The following is a 23,130-nucleotide window of genomic DNA, read 5'->3' on the forward strand; positions in this document are numbered from 1 at the left end:
GTATATTTCAATTTCATGTATCCATTTGTTTATAGTGTTCCTGGGGTCTTCTGTAAAGCACACTATATCATCTGTGAACACATGTATTTTGAAAGTTTGATTTTTGGTTCTTACTCCTTTCAATTCAATATTCTTTCTTATGTTGGATAATAGGGTCTCGAGAACCAGAATAAATAGTAGTGGGGAGAGTGGGCAGCCTTGCCTAGTACCTTTTGAGATAGGAATTTCTGTTGATTGTTGTCCATTTACTGTAAGTTTTGCTTTTTGTTCTGTGTAGATTGATTCTATTGCGTTCAGGAAGTAATATCCTATATCCATTTCTTTTACGACCGCGATGACATAGATCCAGTTAACGTTGTCAAACGCCTTTTCGGCATCTAGGAACATTAAAGCTATTTCTTTCTGGTTATTCTTTTTGTAATAGTCGATGACATTTAGAACTGTTCTGATATTGTTTTTTAGTTGGCGTTTAGGGAGGAAGCCTGCTTGGTCCTCATCTATTCTGTTACTTAATAATTCTTTTAGTCTTGAGGCGAGTACACCCGTGAATATCTTATAGTCCACATTAAGTAGTGATATAGGCCTATAATTTTTTACCAGTGTACTAGCTGAATTTTCTTTATGTATTAAAGAGATTATTGCTGCCTTCCATGATTCTGGTATTGTTCTTTCTTCCATTATTCTGTTCAGTACCTTTTGTAGTTGTGGTATTAAAATATCTTGAAACGTCTTATAATATTTTGGTGTAAATCCATTAGGTCCTGGAGCTTTGTCTGATGGCATATTCTGTATAATTTTCTTTATTTCTTCTTGTGAGCTTTTCTTGTTCAATCATTCTCTTTGGTCTTCCGTTATTTTTGGTACGTCTTGTGTTCCTAAATACTGCATTATTTTTTCTCCTGGAATGTTGTCATCTTTGTATGATTCTTTGTAGTATTTTAAGAACTGATCAATGATTTATTTAGTTTGAAAGTAGCATTTTCCTTTAGATTCTATTTTTGTTATGTGTTTGCTTGTCTTTTTATAGCAGTTTTTCTTGTTAGCCATTTCCCTATCTTGTTGGCATTCTCAAAATGGTATTGTTTTGCAAATTTAAGTTTCTTTTCTATCTCTCCTGTTTCTAATATACTCATTTGTTTCCTTAATAGTTCCAATTGGTTGATTATTTTTTATTCTTCGGATTTTCTTTAGCCTGTGTTTCCCATTTTATTATTTCCTTTTCAAGTTTGTTGTATTTTTCTCTTTTTAACTATTTATTCTTGCCCCTTGCTCTATAAAGTGCCTTCGCATATAGGCCTTACCTGCGTCCCATATCGTGTTTATTGAAATTTCTGTGTCAGTAGTCAGTATAACAGGGATCTATTTTTTCCTGTAATTTGAGGTCTATTAGAAGATTATCCTTCAATCTCCAATTAAAGAAGCTTCTTTTGTCCTGTTTATTACATAATATAATATGTAATAGTGGTCAGAGTGGGGCATTGGCAATATTGATGTTTTGATTATATTTGTCATAATTGTTTTAGTCCCCCAAATCATATCAATTCGGGACCAGGTCCTATGTCTATTTGAGAAAAAGGTAAAATCTTTTTCTTTTTCGTGTTGGTGTCTCCAGACATCATATAATCCTAAGTCTTCTTTTAGATTCATAAATTTCCTAGGTAGAGGTCTTAATGGTCTTGGATTTTTTTTCATATTTGCTATCGATTTATCTTTGGTTGGGTCTAATACTCCATTGAAGTCTCCCATAATGATCAGGTCATGGTATTCTTGGTCTTCTATGTATCTTTTTAGTTTATCCACAAATTTTCCTTTTGTTTCATTTGGAGCATATATGTTACAGATTAATATAATCTTATCTTCCAATTCTATTTAATCCCCATTAGTCTTCCTTCTTGGTTCTTAAAGGCTAATTCTGCTGTATTTTTTTCTTTAACATATATCACTAAATCATTTTTTTCTGGACCTGATGCGTAGAACATCTTCCCAAGTGGTTTTTGTTTTAAGTGTGCTGTGTGTTTTTGTGTGATATGTGTTTCCTGTAATAAAATCAAATCATAACCACCTTTTTTAAAGTGATGCCAAATCCTTTTCCTTTTATTGGGGAATTTAAACCATTTACATTGTTACAGTAGATCTTAATTTTCCAATCCATATTTATCTTTATTTTCTACATCTAAATCTATTTTCCCCTCGGTTTCCCTCAACTGAAAAAAATAATCATTGGGAGATTTTTCTCTTGCTCTTTTCCTTCTGTTCTCCTGTTCCTCTTTTTCAAGGACTTCACATATTCCTGATACACCATCCTCTTCTTCTTTTTTTAATATTGTGCTCATTTTTCTTTCCACATCTCTGTACATGTATTCTTTTCCATTGTCTTCTTTTTAATGAATTTTTGCCAAAAAGCTTTTGCTTTTGCCTCTGATGTAAGCCAATATTTGGTGTCCATCCATGTCACCATAATACCTTCTTTCTTCTCCCATTTAAATTTTACATGTCTTTTTTTTAGTTTGTCTGTTAGGAAGAAGTATTTCTGTCTTTTTTCCAGTGTTGTCAATGGGATTTCCTTTAGAACAGCTATTTTGGTTCCTTTGTAGGATACTGGCAGGTTTATATATTCTCTAAGTACTTCATCCCTCAATGTTTTCTTTGTACAACAAACAATTACATCTCTTGGTGTTTTAATTTTTTTTAGTATTGAGTTTGAACTCTAAATACTCTGTCCAGGTTTGTTTCTATCTTTGTTTTAGTTTTCTTTGTAACACATTCTATCAGTTTCACTACAATATCTTTAATATTTTTCATCTTCTTCCTCTTTTATGTTTCTAAGTCTTAACTGATATTCTTTTTCGTTTATTTCTAACATTTCCTGTTGATTTTGGATAGAAGTTATTATTCCCTCTAAGTTCTTTATTGAGGCTTAAATCTTCAAACAAATGAATTAAATCTATATATATAAATCTGTTAGGTTGGTTCAATGGGACAGCAAAACTCCACAACCCCCCAACGAAACTGCACCAAAATTGCCATGCCCCAAGGACAACCCACTCGGTACAAACTATTCCATTCAAAATTGAAAACAACATAACAACACACAGATAAATCGCCAAAACAACTGAGCATGCGCACTGCCGCAAAGTCCCCAGTGCTCATGCATACATGGCTGAACGGCCAACGCACCCTCCGCACTTCCCTCCCTCCCTTGCCCAGCACGAACACGTCACCACCCACAAACACACACACACGCATCGCAACTTCCCCCCACCCCTACTGGCCCTGAAACACTCCTCCCCTCCTCCAATGCAGCTCTAATAAGACACGCCCCCTCCCGGTAAAACATGCCCCTCCCAGTAAAACACCCCCTCCCTTCCCCACAACACAACCAAACGCTGGTAACAAACCTTCCTGCCTTCCACCCCTCCCTTCCCCGCAACACACAAACACACACACACATCGCAACTTCCCCCCACCCCTTCCGGCCCTGAAACACTCCTTCCCTCCTCCAATGCAGCTCCGGTAAGACACGCCCCCTCCCTTCCGGGGGGTGGGGTTTGGAGGGGAAGAAGAAAGAGGGGAGGAGGGATAGATTTGGACAGGGTGGGAAGGGGCGGAGCTTGGAGGGGGTGGGGTTTGGAGGGGGAGAAGAAAGAGGGGTTTGGAGGGCATTGACCTTAAGTATGGGAGTTGTAGTTCACCTACATCCAGACAGCACTGTGGACTCAAACAATGATGGATCCGGACCTAACTTAGCATAAGCATTCAATACGCCCAAATATGAACACAGATGGAGTTTGAGGGAAATAGACCTAGACATTTGGGAGTTGTAGTCACTGGGATTCACAGTTCACCAACACTCAAAGAGCATCCTGAACCCCACCAACGACAGAATTGGGGCAAACATGCCACACTGAACCCCCCATGACCAACAGAAAATACTCAAGTTCACACACAAGCATAAAGAAGGGGGAGGAAGGAGGGATGCCAGAGAGAGAAAGAGAGAGAGAAAGAGGGGAAAGGAAGGAGTGTGAGAGAGAGAAAGAGGGAAAGAGAGCAAGGGAAGGAAGGAAGAGAGGCCAGGCAGAGACTTCAAAACTCTTACTAAAGGCCACAGCAATGCGTGGCAGGGCACAGCTAGTGCTTTATAATCTTGAAAAACTAGTAGCTTTCTCAATCTGCCAACAAGGGACAGGCAACATTTTGATAAACTGTTCCTTTCTTCCTTAGGGAAACCTTCTGACCCCTCCTTGGCCAATCTTTCTTTATCTTGCTGGCGTGAGGCCCCAACTCCCGGCTCCAAGCTGCTTTATGGATAGCCTGAGTGACCCTTACCAGACAAGGTCTCTGTAGATCTGCCAAGTTGGTGTCCTTTAGATTTGCCCCATGAAGGCCGTGGAACCATTCCTTTATTTTCCAGCAAAGTTGGCTGTATTCCCCTAGCAAAGGCTGTGGAACTGTAACTTTACTCCCCAGCAAAGCTGGCTGTAGATCTATTTCTTTAACCCCAGCATAGCTGTGGAACTGTAACTTTACTCCCCAGCAAAGCTGTAAGAAGTGAAACTTTGAGCAGGTGGGACAGAGAAAGCCCACATGTCCTGCTGTAAGGCTCCAAACTGTGAGACTAAACTAAAGTCCCCTTTTCCCTCCAAACCTGGGGAAAGGGATGGATCTAAAGACTCTAACGATGATTGATAGGTTGTTGGCCCTATGACTGCAACCTGGGGAAAGCTACCCAATTGCAAAATGCAAGGCTCAAATAAATTCAAACAAGCTAGCAGTGCAAGAAAGGGAAATTCAAACTCATGGCACTACTGTGCCAGCACACTCACCAATCATCTTTTCATGTGTGGTTGACATATTTGGGTAGCACCATGTTCATTGACTTTTATAGAGTGAATTCAGGGACCTTATTGTTTGAATTAGAGAAGAGCAAGTGAAAACATTTTGGTATGAACTCCTGTGATGGTGTCACCTAGTATAGTCTGCATGCCACTGGTGAGGAATCACATGGTCCCTCCTCCTCACATCATTGTCAGGACTTCTATGTCATCAGTGTTTACTTTGTTTAGGAATGCATGATAGTGATAGTTCAAGTACGGTAAATAACAGCCATGATTTTTATTTTATTTTTTTTTTAGTCCAGTCAACATTAAATATTACAATTAAAACACTAGTAATGCCGTCCAGTCCCATTAGGATTTATAATTCTCCCCATGAATAAGATTGAGTTGCTTCTAGATTCAGAGATAATCAACACGAAAGGCCTATTGAATATTATGATAGGGGAGAGAGAATTGGACACAGTTTCATCGAATGTAGCAGCAGCAGCAGCTTCAGTGCCGTTCTCATGGACACTTAGATGAACTTGGTGAACAGCCTGCAAGGAAGGGAAGCAAGAATTAGTAAAGAAATGTACAACTTAGATTTAATTCTATGGCATGCCCTGGTCCTTAAAATCAAAGGATTCAATTTTTTGCGAGGAGGGGGGAATTGTTATTTGCATCTCAATTAATTGAGATATTTTGACCCTTGATCTTGAAAGTTTGTGCAATCTACCTGAAAGATCTGGGAGAGTTCTGGATGATCTTAGGAAACAAATGAACCTGATCAGCATTGGTTGCATGCTAGAACATGCAAAAGCCTATCTATTGTATTATTTTTGATATCATATCAGTGACCTAGACTAGACTCCTGTGGGAAATCCATAAGTAGGAAATTGGGAGGTGGGGTAGTGTAAGAAAATAATCTTGCTTGACATTTTCAACAATTTAGTGCTGGCATGCAGCCGTTACTGCATTTGAAAAATGCACAAAAATACATAGGGTGTCATCCTACTTAAAATCAGAAGAGCAGAACACTCTACTGAGTGTTCTGATGCAGCAACCCAAGCATGAGCCCTTTCAGCCAGACCAGTTTTCTACCAGTTACACAAGAGACAGCAACTTTAAGGACACACTGGATAGCTCTAAGCTTGTAAAGATACAACTACTGTATTGTCAAAAGCTTTCATGGCCGGAATCACTGTGGCACCAATAAGCCACACAAAACAATTGCCAGGCCATCAAATGCTAATCAAGGTGGTCAGTTGAAACATTCACACCTAGCTCCAGAAGACAAGAGTTCTTTGTCCCACCCTGGTCATTCCACAGATATATCAACCCATTTTCCTAGTTCCAACAGACCTCACTACCTCTGAGGATGCTTACCATAGATGCAGGTGAAACGTCAGGAGAGAATGCCTCTAGAACATGGCCATATAGCCTGAAAAAACCTACGACAACCCAATACAACTACTTTGCATTGTCGAAGGCTTTCATGGCCAGAATCACAACCTCTAAGGATGCCTGCCATAGATGCAGGTGAAATGCCAGGACAGAATGCTTCTAGAACATGGCCATGCAGCCCTAGAACCTACAGCAACCCTACAACAACTTTCTTTTGCAACTACTTTCCATTGCTTCTTTGGTTCTGCATCTGTAAAGGATGAAGATTATTTGGAATTACGCTGAGCCTCCAAAGATTTTGAGACACACCAAGAGTTTGTTATTCCTGTCTTAACTTGGACGAGGGTGGTGGTGATGCACAATAATTCCATGAGTGTTTCTCTGAAAAATAACTGATGTGCACTACTTTTTCAAAAGCAAATATTCACATACAGAGAGAACAGAGCAGAAGTGTTTTTTTCTCTGCTGGCAGGATAACTTGTCCATAATTATTTGTCTCTAAAATAATGAAGGAGTTGCTTTCCCTTGTTATTTCTTTGAAAATCCTGTGATACAAGCCCTTGTTACATCTCAACTGGATGTTTGCTACATGCTGTACATGATGCTGCATTTGAAAAATACCGAGAAACTGCCTTTGAGCTTCAACCAGACTATTGATTAGTGTGAATTCAATGAAGCATATGACTCCCTTCATTGGCCATCTGTCTGCTACTAGGTACTATTGGTTTAGATTTGAACCCGCAAGGTTCTATTTGATCTCCCATGCTTTTTAACATCTACATGAAACCGTTGGGAGAGGTCATCCGGAGTTTTGGAGTTGGGTGCCATCTCTACGCAGATGACACACAACTCTATTACTCATTTCCACCTAACCCCAAGGAAGCCCCTCGGGTGCTGGACAAGTGCTTGGCCGCTGTGGCTGTCTGGATGAGGAAGAACAAGCTGAAGAACAACCCGACAAGACAGAGGTCCTCCTGGTCGATCAAAAACCAGATTGGGGTATAGGGTGGCAACCTGTGCTGGACGGGGTTACACTCCCCCTGAAGTCACAGGTCCGCAGTTTGGGAGTTTTTTAGGGAGAATCCTTTGTTGAGAGATGATTAGCTGGCCCTGATTGTTTCTTGTCTGGAGTTCCCCTGTGTTTGAGTGTTGTTCTTTATTTACAGTTATAATTTTAGAGTTTTTTAAATACTGGTAGCCAGATTTTGTTCAGACTAGAAATAGGAAGATTTCCCATTCTCTGCTCCTGGAATTACTGCCTAAAGAGGGCGAGAAAGAACCCCCTCTAAGGGCCCTTCCACACAGCAAAATCAGATATGTGCAATGTGCAGAGGAATTTTTTAATTGATTTTTTTTTAAAAAAACTATAGTCCGGCCCTCCATTGGTCTGAGGGACAGTAAACTGGCACCCAGTTTAAAAAGTTTGAGGACCCCCTGCTGTAGATTAACCATCTCTAGAATCCCATATTGAGTATAGAGGAATTGCAACACTGGAAAACCAAAGTTTGCTAAACACTACTCTCAGTCAACTGTCAACAGAATCTCAACTGGAGCTGGGTGGCTCTGTGTTGGGAGGGCTTGGCTTGTGCCTTCCAGCCTAGCAGAATGGGGCTGGACTGGTGTGAGAAGGTCAAGCATGCCCCCATAGGCAGGGGAGCATCATAAGCATGTTCATTCATTCTGTTGGCTTGCTTATGATAAACAAGTATCAGGCAGCCATTTGAAGTTCTCTCAACAACTTTATTTCAAGCACACCAGCAACTCAAATCCAACAGAGCCTTCTGTTCCTCTCCCACTCTCCCTCTTATCTCCACTCCTTCACTCCTCCCTCCCTCCTTCCAATTACTCCACATGTGTCTCCGTGCTTGCTTTGATTCAGCGTCCTTGAATCTTGCTGGTGGAGGACCCTCCACTGTCTCCCCTTTACAACTGGATAGCCTCTTAAGGGAGGGGGTCTCTTGCATTTCTAGGATTCTTGCTTGGGTTAGAAGAGGAGGAGAAGAAGAAGGCCAGAAGTGCAAGTTGCTGCAAGGCTGTAAGATGTAAAAGAGGGAGGAGGAGGGAGAGGAGGAAGAGAGAGCGGGTGGGGAGAAAAAGGGAGAGAGAAGGGAGAGAGAGAGGATCAGGAGCAAAGTGTGTTTGTTTGTGTGCAGCAAGAAAGTGCATCTCCAAAGGGAAGGGAGAGAAGGACGGAGGGGTGAATCAAAAAAGAAAGAGGGATGGGAGATTTAAAAAAAAGAAGGGAGGGAAAAAGGAAACGTGATGGCTCTCAATTTCTCTCCCTCTGCTCTTCACACATGCAGAGCCTTGCTCTCCTGCTTTGGAGACTTTTCTCCAACCCAGTCTTGTTTCCAAATTTGGGGGGGGGGGGGGGGCTCGTGGCTGGAAGGAAGAAAAAGAGAGAGAGAAGCCTCATCACCTTACTTGGCCAGGTGAGCAGAGGAACCCCCCTTTCCTCCTCCTCCCAGTTTTTGCACATGGGAAAGAAAGTCCTGCTCTCATGAGCATATAGCAAAGGATGCTATGTTTCCAATCGGCCACATGATGGTATCGGATAATATGGAGTGTCGGATGAGCTGAGCTCGGGTAACCGAGACTCTAAAAAGGTTTTGATATCATGTAGACATTAAATACACTTTAACAATAACTTTTTAACGTATTTATATCCGTGACGGTTGTTTTATCATTTTGGTTTAAATTGTTGTTAGTGGCCTTTTATAAAATTGGATATCAACGAATAATACAGAAAAAGTAGTTACTGTTATTCCTGGCTTAATTCCTGTATATGATGAATTTTGAGAAGCATACCTTGGAAACCTTCAGTTCAGGTTTTCCAGTAATTCCAGATAGATCTGCTTCATCTGTAAATATATCAGTAATGCCCATTCTTCTCAATAGTCCTCGGAGAACATATTTGGCATGTATGGTAAACCTTGGAAGGTGAAGATTTATTCTCCTGTTGAAAATAGTATCGGACACTGATGAGAAATAGTTTAAAGAATATTACAATTTTGCATTCAGCAGCCACCCTTTTTCTTATGTAGGAGAAATGACTTGATATCATTTCCAGAGCATGCACCAAAAAAACTTCGAGCTGGAGAAGTTGAAGAAAATGTGAAGGGAAGCCCTGATTGTTGGGTGGAACCTTTGGTTCAGGAATTTGGTTCTGCATTTTGCTTTCTTTTTCCAAACTTATGCTGAAATTGAGCTATCTCTGCTGGAATGGAACTATGCGAGATCTCACAACAAGAAGGAAGTACAGAAATATCATAAATAAATATACAGTGGACTCTTGTGTTTTAGGGAGAACATTACATGGACTGTAACCTGGCTCACCCAGACTTCTGCAAAACAATTTCTATAGCCTCATTATACAAGCAAAATTGACTGTCCTGCACTGCTTTCTCTCTTCTTCAGCCATGGAGCCTGCTGGCTGCCATCCAATGGTGTAGATCTAGCAGAGCTCTGTGGTGCAAATGGAGAGGAACCTGTGTATGCTGTGGTGACCGAAACATGGAAGGCTTCCCATGTTGCATAGGAATCAGCGGGGGGAAGCCAGGCGGTGGATGCTTCCCCACCGTGGGATGAGGTAAAGGGAAGCTGGGCGATGTGGTGCATGGGTTAATGGGTTCACCCCTCCCCTCAGACCACTATGATCTGTGACTAATCTAAAACTTAATGTGAAGAGGTTCCTAGTCTTGTCCTGCATTAGAGTTGTGTAATGAAGAAAACTTGGTAGAAATTGGGAGGCTTCAGATGTCATGGATTTATGGGTGAGTCATTTTGAGTACCATTAAGAGCAGAGAACCTGCTGTAGGCTTTCTGGGAAAGAAGTGCTGAAAAATCACTGACATTTCTGTGGAAGGATACTTTCTCCATGTATTAACTCATCTCTGTCTACCTCTATGTAGTTATTGATTCTACTACCTCTCATTCATGAACTCAGGGCTAAAAAGGAAATAAATCTTCCCATTCCCAAACCATATCAAGGTAATAACAGGCCTGACATATATTTGGGGATTGCAATCTTCAATCAATGCTCCACTCATTGACTTACTGTTCTTCAACTGAATGCAGCCATTTTAATAAAATGCCTTTCTCCAGAGCATCTTCCACCTGCTTCATTTTTCCTGGTTCAGGTAGAATGAAGAGTGCTGAAGTCGTTCCCTTGTATGGGATCTCCACCAGTTGACAGGACAAATCTGTGTCATTATATGTCTTATACAGGGCATTGCTGAACATCATAGGCACTCTCACTGTTGTTTGTTCATCCACAAAGAAGTAATCTTCTCTAGTATTCTTAAAACTGAAAGGGTTTTTCCAATAGGCTTAAGAATAAAATGAAAAAAAGCATACAGACATTCATTTCATATCATGCTAACCCAGTACCACACTGTGCTTTGTGTAAACCCCAAAGTACACTTGATGGAGTTACGTAGTGGTGGCTTTGATTTCTCATCAACTTAACATCTCTGTGTTCTTGATTCTGGAAGAGGGCGGAACACAGATACGTGATGTGATGCTATCAATTATTTTCCCATGAGGAAGAGGATATGAAGCAGCAGTGGGTGTCAGTGTTGAAAAATCCACTGGAAAGTTACTATCATAACAGATAAGTCAATATAATAATATCATTGAATCTGAATCCATGTCTGACAGTGAGGAGCAAGCACTTTCCCTTTCTTCTGTCCCTTCTGCCAGCATAAAGACAGACTTCTCTAAATCAGTGGTGGAAAATTGTGTCCCTCCAGATGCTGAGTCTCTCCAAATGCTTTTTTTATTTAAAAAATATTGTTTACCCCACTCCACCCCTCCACCCTGGACAAACAATTTATACAATAAACTATAGAAATTGCATTTGAAATATCAGTTTTAGTCTCAGTTTTTCCACTCCACATCTTAATACGTTCTCTAAATAATTCCTAACTGGATCCCACATGTTCTTAATTATTATGACATTTTCAATTTTGTCTATATTGTCTAATTTACAATTTGTTATTTCCACATTTAGCATATTTATTATATAGTTATACCAATTTGTCAGAGTCCACTTTGTTTTATCTTTCCAACCTCTCACTAAAACAATTTGAGCACACACTATTACTTTGTCAATCATTTTTTCCTTTTGCACATTGCACACGCCTGGTATCCTGGGATGTAATACATTTCTATTGGCTATTATGATTTGAAGATTTAACATTCTGTTAATTTCTTCTTCAATTGTTCTCCAGTACTCCTGTACTCTGTCACATTCCCAGATGCTGTCATATTACAATTCACACTCACAGTAGTTCTTGCCAGCATATCCAATGCAAAGGAATGCTGACTGTTCGGGCCATCAACAGAGATCCAAATAACTTCACTCCTGGCCAAGATCTTACTGCTGGTGCCTACTAGAACAGAGCCACCAAATCAATGGGATTAATTTAATCTTTTTTTTACTCATTATTTCTATTCTGGTTGAGATTAACAATTGCATTTAATCCTATGTGACCTGGCAATATCAGTATGGAAACTCAGGATTACAAAATTGGGCAGGGCCGGTGAAAAATTAACACTATGAAGTTTATGAACCCAAAGACCTATCACAAACCCAAAGACCTATCACACAGACCCTCACTTGATAGTAGTAAGCAGTGGAAGAAGTAGAACCATAGAGGATCAGTCAGGGCTTTCCCTGTCAAATTGGAAAATGATAGGCCACAACAGTCTTCTGGCTTGCTTATCTTCAACCATTCAAGCTCATATATCCAAAAGAATCAATGTGATAACATCCTGTTAAAGGATTTGGAGATAAAAATCTCTGAGAACTTAGTTCAGGAGGATGGAGCTGAGAGGCATAGGAAATATGAAATGCTATGCTGCTGGGAGAAGATGGTTCACTTAACTGAATTGTTTCATGCACTGCTTTATTTCTCTGTGCATTGAAGTATCTTCAGTGAACACCAGGGTGGGCAAAGTGCAGGGGGTGGGACACATGCAGCCACAGGGTTATTTCTTGTCCTCCCAAAGAGGGAAAAATCCCAAATAGGTTTTAAGAGGAATTGAGGTATTCATTTTGCCTACCCTCAGGGAGGATTTTCTAAAGTACAAAATGAGCAGGACACGACACCTTGTCACTTTGCACTTTTTAAAATGGTATCTCCAGGGCCTAAAATGACCTGGAAATAGGCAAAAACGTGAAGTTAGAGGGTGTTTGTGGGTACTGGAGGGCAAACAACCTATTTTATTTTTATGGGGAGAAGGTGTGGGTTAAAACACACACATGTATCTCCTACCTCTCATAGTTGTCCACTCTGCAGTGCACTGAGAAACACTTCAGTGTTTGGATGGTCCTTCTGATCTCTTTTACTTCTATAACTTTATGATTGTTTTTTCCATAACAGCTTATGTAGAATATTCTGAAAGGTCCTTTATCTTCTGCTAAGCAAAGAAATTGCTTTCCCACCATGACATCCCACCCAAGATTTATTTTCCTGCCATTACAGTTTTCATTCTCTTCTTCCCCAAATTTAGGTGTTCTTTTGTCCCACAAACCCAGCCATCTGACTGAGGTTCCATAAATCTCCCTCCTTGTGGTCATCTTCTCAAAGAAATCACAAAGTTTGGCTATTATCCTAACAACACTATCATTAATCACTTATCCGCCAAATATAATGGTCTTCCTCAATTCTACTGAGGCAGTAGACCTTTCTTTCTTATTGAATTTAAGAGAAGATGGGCACCTATCCTAACAAGTTTTGTAAGTGTTAATTCACTCAAGGCTATTTTTAACTTCAGAGTTAACAAGGAAATCTGGAAAATCTAGTTAAATCTAAAAAAGTAAATGAACAACTTGACATATCAATCAATGAATTAATTCTGGTCTCCAACCATTGCTATATCAGATAGCAGGAATTAAAACCATCTATTTAAAAAACTTTAGTGGGATTCTATGTATAAAAATGGTCCCAGTTGACTTACCTTTCATGAACATGTAATTTACAAGGACCATTGATACATCTGTTTCCAAACCCCTGATAACATCAACAAATTGTCCATTGGTTTTCTTCTCTATGTAGTAGTTAATCTGCTCCTCAGCTTGTTCAGAATTTTTGAAGTTAGTGTGAGAAATGTCAGAGTTATAGAAATGTTTAGCATCATGCACGAATTTCTTTAGGGGTTTCATTTCCTCATCTATGAAAAGGGCATTTCCAAGGTTCAGTTCAATTTCATTCGAAGGGTCATTTAAGAGGTGCAGGGAGTTGTTGAAACCTTCACAGATTTCTTGCCCACTTATTTCTGTCTGGTTAAAGCTAAGTCCTGATAAAAGTTGACTCTGAGTGCGATGCTTTGCTCCCAGCAGAAGCATGGAAAGGGCAGTAGAAATGCTCAGAGGTGAAAATAATATATTGTTCCTGGCTTCTCCTAAAGAAACTTGACAGTAGAATTTGAAGGTAAAATCAACATTGCCTGGAACTATGTTGTGATGGGGCAAATTATATAGTACTTCAGCGGGAGATGGTTGACTGTGACCCTCAGTGTAGTTAGAGATGCAATGAGTTTGGGCAAAAGTCCACAGGCCAGCAAGAAGCCATGCCAGGTAGATATTAGACATTGTGCACTCGTAGAAACAATCTGTAAAGAAAGAATAATATTCTCAGTCTCTGAACATATTGATTCAGAATACAAATACAGCAATGCTACATCAGACCAAACACTTATCAAACCTGGCATTACATTTTAAAAGAATCTTGGAGTTCTCGTGGACAAGTTAAACAATGTGATGCAGCAGCTAAAAAAGCCAATGGGATTTTGGCGTGCATAAATAGGAGTATAGTGTCTAGATTTAGGGAAGTCATGCTACTCCTCTATTCTGCCTTGGTCAGACCACACCTGGCATACTGCATTCAATTCTGGGCAACACAATTGAAGGGAGATGTTGACAAGCTGGAATTTATCCAGAGGAAGGCAACTAAAATGGGCAATGGTCTGGAAAACAAGCCCTATGAGGAATGGCTCAAAGAGCTAGGCATGTTCAGCTGTCAGAAGGGATGGCTGAGAAGAGACATGTTGGGCACGTAGAAATATGTGAGGGGAAGTCACAGGGAGGAGGGAGAAAGTTTGTTTTCTTTTGCCCTGGAGATTAGGACACGGAACAATGGCTTCAAACTATAAGAAAGAAGATTCCACCTGAACATTAGGAAGAACTTTCTGACTGTGAGAGCTATTCATCAGTGGAACTTTTTGCCCCAGAGTGTGGTGGAAGCTCCCTCTTTTGAGGCTTTTAAACAGAGGCTGAAAGGCCATCTGTTGGGGATGCTTTGAATGCAATTTTCCTGGTTCTTGGCGGGGGTTGGACTGGATGGTCCACAAGGTCTCTTCCAACACAGTGATTCTATGATTCTATGATATGTGAGAGGAAGTCATGGGGTGGAGGGAGAAATCTTGTTTTCTGTTCCCTGGAGAGTAGGATGAAAAACAATGGCTTGACACTACAGGAAAGGAGATTCCACTTGAACATTAGGAAGAACTTCCTAACTGTGTGAACTGTTCAGCGGTGGAACTCTCTCAGGAGTGTGCTGGAGGCGCCTTCTTTGGAGGCTTTTAAAGAGTGGCTGGATGGCCATCTGTCAGGGGTGCTTTGAATGCAATTTTCTTGCTTCTTGGCAGAGGATTGGACTAGATGGCCCACGAGGTCTCTTCCAACTCTATGATTCTATAAGCCTTTGGAAGTTCTATGGAAACTTACACATAGGACATGGGCACAATATCACCCCTACCTATGGTGCTTAGCTAATAGTATTGAGAAACATATACTGAATATACATATACTGATAGCATTATAAAGTTTTATACAGTTCATCAAAAGTTTTATCATCATGGAAATGCTCTTATTCAAAATCTTGATGATGCTGTTCCCTTCCAGTTCCAAATATAGTTACAGCGTATTTGATAAAAAGCAAAAAGAGCTATTAGCATAGCTGAATAGAAACATTTTTTAAAGGTTAAAAACATAACACAACCCATTTAAATAACTTTGTGGCACAGTAAATGAAGACTCAAAGTCCTGCTCAAATGAAACCATCATTACCTGTCAGCAGAAAGAGAGCAAGGGTGTCAAAAATACTCATAGTTGTAAACATAACAATTAGCAATAACAATAACAAAAACAACAACAACATCTTATTTATGACCCACCCTCTCTCCCCGAAGGGATTGAGGGCAGTTTCCAAAGTATAACAGAAATGGCAAACATTCAATACCAAAAACAAACAAATGGCAATCAAGACAAAACAAGAAATAAGTGAACTCAATATAACTTATAAACAAAAGAAATTAACCAAGGCTAAACTAAATAAACATAATACAGGGTGAGGCAGCATAACTTCCTTTTTAAAAATGCGTGCCATTCAGTCGGTTGAAGACGTAGCGGAGCACTAGTGGTCTCGTTCGAGAGGTGGGAGTATAAAGTTCAGTCACCATTATGTGTTGGAACAGTGAGGAGCATGCTTTTGCTGTTGAGGCCTACGTTTTGAACGGATTTGGAGTGACTGGCCCACTCTCCAGATTTGGCCCCTTGTGATTTTTTTCTATGGGGTTTTTTGAAATCCCGTGTTTATGTGAACCGTCCAAGGACCCTACAAGATTTGAAGAGCAACATCCAGAAATAACGCCTGCTATGCTGACAAGAGTCATGACAAATGCCAGCATAGCCAGTTTATTCAGTGTATAGAGAATGGGGGACGTCACCTACCTAATTTGATCTTCAAAACTATGTAAAACAAAACTTTAGGTATGTACCTACATTATAAAAAAAAATCTGATTCATACAAAGAGTTTTATTAAGTTTTGAAAAAGGAAGTTATGCTCCCTCACCCTGTATAACACAAGGATTCAAACGAATTAAAACACAATACATTAAAAGTATAATCTAATATATCACTAAAACAGAACAGAACTATACCTTTAAAAAAAGAAAGAAAAAGCACAAGTTCTTTTCTTTAAATTGAAAAATGGATTTATACCTTTGAGGAAGTTTGGACATTCACAAAACAGCAATAATAACCCAGGTAACAGGATAGGAATTTCCAAAGCTGAAATCAATGTCTTACTGTTTCCAGATCTCTAAACCAAGGATGAGAGTAACCTGAAAGACTAGTACAATGTTTCTCAATCTTCCTAATTCCACAACCCCTTAAAACAGTTCCTCATGTTGTGGTGACCCTCAATCATAACATTATTTTTGTTGCTACTTCATAACTGCAATTTTGCTACTGTTATGAATCGCAGGATGTATTTTTATTCACTGTACCAAATTTAGCACAAATACCCAGTACGCCCAAATTTTAATACTGGTGGGGTTGGAGGGATTGATTTTGTCATCTGGGAGTTGTACTTTCTGGGATTTATAGTTCACCTACAATCAAAGAGCATTCTGAACTCCACTAATGATGGAATCGAGCCAAACTTGGCACACAGAACTCCCATAACCAACAGAAAATACTGAAAGGGCTTGGTAGGCATTGACCTTGAGTTTTGGAGTTGTAGTTCACCTACATTCAGAGAGCAATGTGGACTCAAACAGTGATGGAGCTGGACCAAACTTGGCACAAATACTTAATATGCCCAAATGTTAACACAGGTGGAGTTTGGGGAAAGGAGACCTTGACATTTGGGAGTTGTAGTTGCTGGGATTTATAGTTCGCCTACAATCTCAACAGGAGGAGGGCTCTTAATGGGAGGATTTGCTGTCTATTTGCAAAAAGGAAGAGAAGGACAGGTGGAGAGATCTTCAGCCTTCTCTGCCAAAGGGGTTCCTAAGCATGTCGGAAATATATGTTTTCTGATGGTCTTTGGTGAACCCTCTGAAAACCCCTTGCAATCCCCCCCAGGGGTCTCGACCCCCAGGTTGAGAAATGCTGGACTAGTAGAATGATTTTACTTGGATGAGTCAGAAAACTAGAAAGATCAGATAAATGTCCAAAGACAAGGGAGAGAAAAGGAAGACGTGATAGATGAAGTGAACTATTTAGAAAAGAGTCAAGAGAAACTGTGTTGTTATTCCACAATTTAAAAAATATGTTGTATACTCTTAAATGACGAATGTGCAGAAACTAGTGAAATACAAGAAAATGTTGGTTATTCTGAAAAGCCAGAAATGTTGAGAATTTATTCAACAAAATAATTTTGATCATTCTAGCAAGGATAACTCTTTCATATTCATGGCAGAGAAAAGAATGATACTTACATTAAATTCAGAAATGTCTCCCAGTAGAAGCAGTAAAAGATCCTGACACTGGGTTTTCTTTTATATGGTGTGATATTGCTGATAGAAGCATGTTCTCCATTAACGATTAAACAGGAGAAATCTCTGTAAATCATATTGCAAAAGATATTGGCACACTTCAGTTAACAAATCCTCTGAAAGTGCAGCATCCTTTTACAAATTTATTGGGAACAAGAAGTAATGGCAAATAATGAATTATATGTAAGTATCTTCCAGGCTCTACAGCTTCTTTCTTGGCTTTGTGGAGACTGAGTTAATGTGAGAAGGTAGCTTTACTGACAAGATTCAGATCTTGGAACAAGTACTGTGAGCAGCCTACAGAGATGTTCTTATAATATGAGGCAGTTATTCTTCCTAAACCATAATCTTTCAAACCAGATAAGCATGCACAATAGTATCAGAGCTAATAATGTTATTTTGATTTGACTTATATCTGCAGAAGAACACGTCTCAAAAACTTCTTTCCCCAACTTGTTTCATGTTTGTTGCATGGAAGGGGTACTCTGAGTAATTCTCTTATTCTCCACCCGATTCACTGTCCAAATAATTGATGACCAACTGTCAAGAGTGGTGCCAGGCATGTAGCCTGGCACCACTCTTGAGGAGCTTCAGCCCCCCCTCCACCGAAATTCTCATGGTGGTTTGCGAAAAGGCCTTACTGGTGCATTATTTAAACTGTTATGTTTATTCATATCATGATCTGATCACCCTACTCAATATATCCCATATGCATGGGGGTATTGGGGTAATGATACAAAAGGTTTGCTAGGCTAGACCCTCTTTCACTCAGACTCAGCCCCCCCCCCGAAACTCAGCCCCCCCCGAACGCCCCCTGAAATTTTTTTACCCCCCCCCCCCGAAACGAAATCCTGGCTACGGGCCTGAGTGGGGCTCAACTGGTCAGAATATTCTGATCAGTCTGGTCAGGTTGACTTTTGAACGCTTTGAAAGATCTGTTCTGGACTTCACTGATGTTTGCTTGGAAGGGAAGAAGCATTCTTATCTGCATGGATTGTAGCTGGTGTCCTTTCACATTTACTTTGCCATGCAACTGCTTATTTTTTCTTATTTATGTATATGAGTATCACTAAATGAGAGTTCAAAGGACATTTTGCTGGGTTTAGGAAGGTGGAAATATAATTTAAAATATCATACGGCTTCAGTTAAGTGCTCATTCATGCCAATTTTGCCTGTTTTTGACTTGGTATGCATTCCTTAATGTTAGGAAATCTTCCTTTTTAGTCCTTACTAGAATGTTACTTATTATGCTGCTACAGGCAGAATGAATAATTCATGTGAATATTTGTCAATTGTATCTTTGAAAATTTGACACTTTTTGTATAAACAGGAAAGAGGGTTATGATGAATTGCCTACCTTTGAGGCCAGGGAAAAGCTCAGGAAGGAGGCCAGGTAATTTTGGCAGCCATTTTGTGAGATGGTGCATGGAGGCAGCCATCTTAGAGTGCTCATTTCCTAGACAAGGTAGAGCTTAGGAGCAGCCTGGAGGGAAATGTGGAGAACCTTTGTGATTGGCTGGGAGAAAGTGGACGTAGCTTAGTTAGAGTGCAGGAAAAATATGAAAAGGTGCTTTTAAAAATCTGACAGTGAAGTCAGGTTCTGGGTTTTGAAGAAGACAGTTGGGAGAGAGTGTGTTAGGAAAAGAGAAGTTAGAGAAGCCAAAGTGGTTAGTTAGAGAAGATTGGTAGCTATTAGGTAGAATAGCTGGTATAGAGTATAGACAGATCCAAGGGAAAGGACTGTCTGGAGCCTTAGGAATTCTAGCCAGAGGGAAGTCTGCTAGGTTTCTGAGGGAGTGAAGAGTTGTTTTTGAAACTATGTATTGAACTGTTTTTAAAGTAACCATAAGCTTCATCTCATTTTTGCAAAATCCACACAAATAAACAACTTTGTTCTTTGTTAATCAACAACGGTATCAAGAGTGCCTCTGTGTGAAGTAGTTCCATAGCAGTTAGGGAAACAGAGTTTCCAGAATGGTGGCAACGACATTTTAAAAGAATCTCGTTGTTATTTACCTCAGTGTTCAGAGCCCTGAGTGCAAATTCAGCACATTCCAGCTTATTTAAAACCTCTTGCCAAACCAAAAGCGGAACATTCCTTTTAAATTTGGTGGTAGCCTGTTTCCACAGTAAATTTCCTCAGAATACAGTGTTTGGTGGCAAAGTCTCTATAGCTTCCAAGTATTTAAGTTGTTTTAAAATAATAATCTTTCACAAGGGGAATCAAGACACAAGCATTAATTAAGACTATCTTGTTTATTTAAGCATAGCTTTCAGTGGCACTATTTTACTGATGTACCATGCTTAATGACATCCCCAGGGTCAATTCATGGGAATGTGACTGATACCCATTCCCTGTGGCATCACAGGGAGGCCATCATTACATCTCAGTTTTCAGCTCTGAAATCTGAGGCCCCTTCCACACTGCCATATATCCCAGGATCTGATCCCAGATTATCTGTTTATCCCAGATTATCTGGCAGTGGAGGCTCATATAATACAGTTTAAAACAGACAATCTGGGATCAGACCCTGGAATATAGGGCAGTGTAGGAGGGCCCTAAGATACTCCTTACCTTGCAAGCCTTTGATACCACTATGTTGCCTCCTAATGAATTGCCAGAATATGTCCTGTGAAATTTAAATGGTTAATCTTTATTTTTATAATTGTGGACTACACTAAGGTGTAGAGCAGCTGACACATAAAATAATTTCATACACAGTGTATGCTATGTCATTACGTAGGTGTTATGCATTGTTTTAAATGTTCTGGGTATGCAATTAGTTCTTTATAGGATTTACAACTCTCCCCAAAAACAAGATAGATTTGCATTGTCGAAGACTTTCATGGCTGGAATCACTGGGTTGTTGTAGGTTTTTCGGGCTCTGTGGCCATGTTCTAGAAGCATTCTCTCCTAACGTTTCACCTGTATCTCTGGCAGGCATCTTCAGAGGTTGTGAGGATGCCTGCTACAGATGCATGTGAAACATCAGTAGAGAATGCTACTAGAACATAGCCATATAGCCCGAAAAACCTACAACAACCCAAGATAGGTTTGGTATTGCCATTAATAATTATTACTATGATGAATGTTCTGTTAAATGTTTTAGCCTTAGTCGCATCCCACTTGGACTGCTGCAACTATCTCTATGCCTTTGAAGATAGTTTGGAAGCTTCAAATGGTCCAGAAATCGGCAGCCAGGTTACTAACTGGAGCACTGTTCAGCAAGCGGACAACTCCCATGTTACGGCAACTCCACTGGCTGCCGGTCTGCATTGAATGTTTGCCTTTATTACGTAGGATCCCACTCCGAGCCCCCCTGGGAGATAGGGCAGGCTACAAGTAAAGTATTGTTGTTGTTGTTGTTGTTGTTGTTGTTATTATTATTATTATTATTATTATTATTATTATTATTATGTCATTTCAAAATATGTACTCCTTAAAGTATTTCAGTGACAGTGGAAGCCTCAACTTTGGTACCATTCTCATGGCCATTCAGAGCTGCTTCATGAACAGCCTGTAAGGAAAGCAAGTGAGACTTACCGGCAATTCTGTACAGAATGTAAGATTTTAATTAGATGGCCTTATCCTGGTCCTTCTAAGCCAAGTACATATTTAATATCTCAGACACATCAATCATTTTGTTTCTTAGTACCAGGGTTTATTTCTGTTATCCTTCCTCATTTTCAGGTTAAACATTCATGGATTTGATTGTTTTTGAATTACTGTACCTGCTTTCTTTATTTTCTAGTCTATTTTAATTCTAATTTAATTCTAATCTACCAACCAACCTGTTCCTTTCCTTTGCCATATTTTGGGGCAATTGTAGTACCAATGGCAACTACCAACCTCTTTCCTTTCCTTTCCTTTCCTATATTAAAATAAAATGTATTATTGGTTCAAAAGTATAGTTCAAAGTGCAGTGCTTGGCTTTTTTATTTTCTATTTTCTGCTGGAAGAAAGGAAAATTCCTTGCCAAGGTGTTGCTGCAGGGCCATATCATAATTAATAAAATATTTTGGTGTCAATTGAGAATTCTAGTCTAGTACCAACCAACCCGTTCCTTTCCTTCGGCAAATTTTGGGGTGAATTTTAATACTGCCAAGTGTCAACTGCAACAAATTTCTTCCTTTGCTTTCATTTCCCATAATACACAAATCTATTATTTATTGGTTCTAAAGCATAGTTCAATCCTGTAAAAGGCTGTGCTTGCTTTATTTTCTGTTTTCTGCTGGGAGGAAGTAAAATCCCTTGCAAGGGTGCTTCTGCAGTGACATATTATAATTAATAAAATATTTTGGGATCAGTTGAGAATTCTCGTCTAGTCCCAACCAACCTGGTCCTTTCCTTTGCCATGTTTTGGGGCAATTGTAGTACTACCAAGTACTAACTGCAACTAACTTTAAAATTCCCTTGAAATCAGTAGATGTGAGAATATTTCTGAAGCTTGGGGAGAATGATGTCTTGATTATGTGGTGTCATTGTAGAGAAATTCAAGGGAATTGCTCTTATGTTTTTTTAAAAATATTTGTAAAATCTTCAAGAATTTTCTAAAAATTAGGGGATGAGCAAATTGTTCTGAAACTTGGGGGGCCAAGAGACATAGCCTGGCATTCACCATCCTTCTGGTCTGGTTGTTGCAGCAGCCAGCAGGTGAGACATGACTTTGTCACCTGGATTGACACTAGATGGGGTAACACGCTGATTGGAGAAGGGTGAGGGTGAGGAAGTGATTCCTCCTCTTCCCTCGCCTGCACCATCTTGGCTGTCATCCTGCTGTCACTCTCAGCTACTGGTTCTTGACCTGTAGGGCATGGACCACCAGTGGGTCGAGAGGATGAAAATCTGCTCTGCAAGCCTCCTTCCTTTTTATTTTATTTTATTTCTGCTTCTTTTGTGCCGCCTGCCACTCCTTCCCTGTTGCTGACCATGGCATATGTTCTGTATCAGAAACTAGAGCTGATGTGGTATATCCAATGCAATTTTCTGAATCAGCACCCCAAACCAAATCTAAAGTTGACTAAAAACAGATTCGTAACCCTTTTGGTACTAATGTTGGAGAGTGGTCCCTGGTCAAAGTGGTCCCTGGTCAAGTGGTTCATGGTCAAAAAAGGTTGGGAACCACTGCTCTAGGCAATGCATGACAGACAAAAGCCATGTTTCACCTGCTGGTCGCTGCTACAATGAGAATAAGAGAGGAACAGTAAGGGTGGCTGTCCAGTGGCACCAAACCAAATTCAGCACCACCAAATGGTCAGAACTCCTTCCTGCCTCCACAGCACCCAGGCAACTGGTTATCAAAACCATTTTGGGCTGCATTTGGAATCTGATATTCCAGTTCAGTCTCAGGATCAACTTGGGTCTGTGTCTCTGGGGCAACAGTAAACATGCATGCTCCATTTACTACATTAAATTTATTCAAATCTTTAAATACAGCCATAATAGTATTTCTATTTTTCTTCTTCTCTGTGCTAAGCTGTTATTTGCATGGCTTTGCTTCCAAGCCTTTGCTAGTAGCAAAGCACAAAGAATCTCACTTTAAAATTCTGTTTAATTATGAAAACAGTTATGGTTTTGTTATTTTTCTCTTTTACAATATTTGTATCCCACTCAGAAAGTAGAGG

The 23,130-nt window shown here is 39.9% G+C and overlaps 1 protein-coding gene across 1 annotated transcript; it reads right to left on the bottom strand.

The window, feature by feature from the left end:
- Positions 1-5,164: 5,164 nt before the first annotated feature.
- Positions 5,165-13,815, bottom strand: LOC132762196 (alpha-1-antiproteinase-like). The gene is made up of 4 exons (XM_067468144.1): positions 13,182-13,815; positions 10,276-10,546; positions 9,027-9,174; positions 5,165-5,371 (listed from the first exon to the last, which is right to left on the bottom strand). The coding sequence occupies exons 1-4, from the start codon at positions 13,813-13,815 to the stop codon at positions 5,165-5,167; spliced, it is 1,260 nt and encodes a 419-aa protein (XP_067324245.1).
- Between the last annotated feature and the right edge of the window lie 9,315 nt (positions 13,816-23,130).

This window comes from Anolis sagrei, chromosome 1 (genome assembly GCF_037176765.1).
Source record: "Anolis sagrei isolate rAnoSag1 chromosome 1, rAnoSag1.mat, whole genome shotgun sequence".
In the NCBI taxonomy this organism is placed as follows: domain Eukaryota; kingdom Metazoa; phylum Chordata; class Lepidosauria; order Squamata; family Dactyloidae; genus Anolis; species Anolis sagrei.

What these genes read in the sequence shown, in the direction of transcription:
- LOC132762196 (XM_067468144.1), bottom strand. Translation starts at nt 13,815, where the DNA reads ATGTCTAATATCTACCTGGCATGGCTTCTTGCTGGCCTGTGGACTTTT. An exon ending in AAATTACATGTTCATGAAAG is followed by an intron (nt 10,547 to 13,181) that starts GTAAGTCAACTG and finishes TTTATTCTTAAG; the next exon opens with CCTATTGGAAAAACCCTTTC. An exon ending in CTGCATTCAGTTGAAGAACA is followed by an intron (nt 9,175 to 10,275) that starts GTAAGTCAATGA and finishes TATTTTCAACAG; the next exon opens with GAGAATAAATCTTCACCTTC.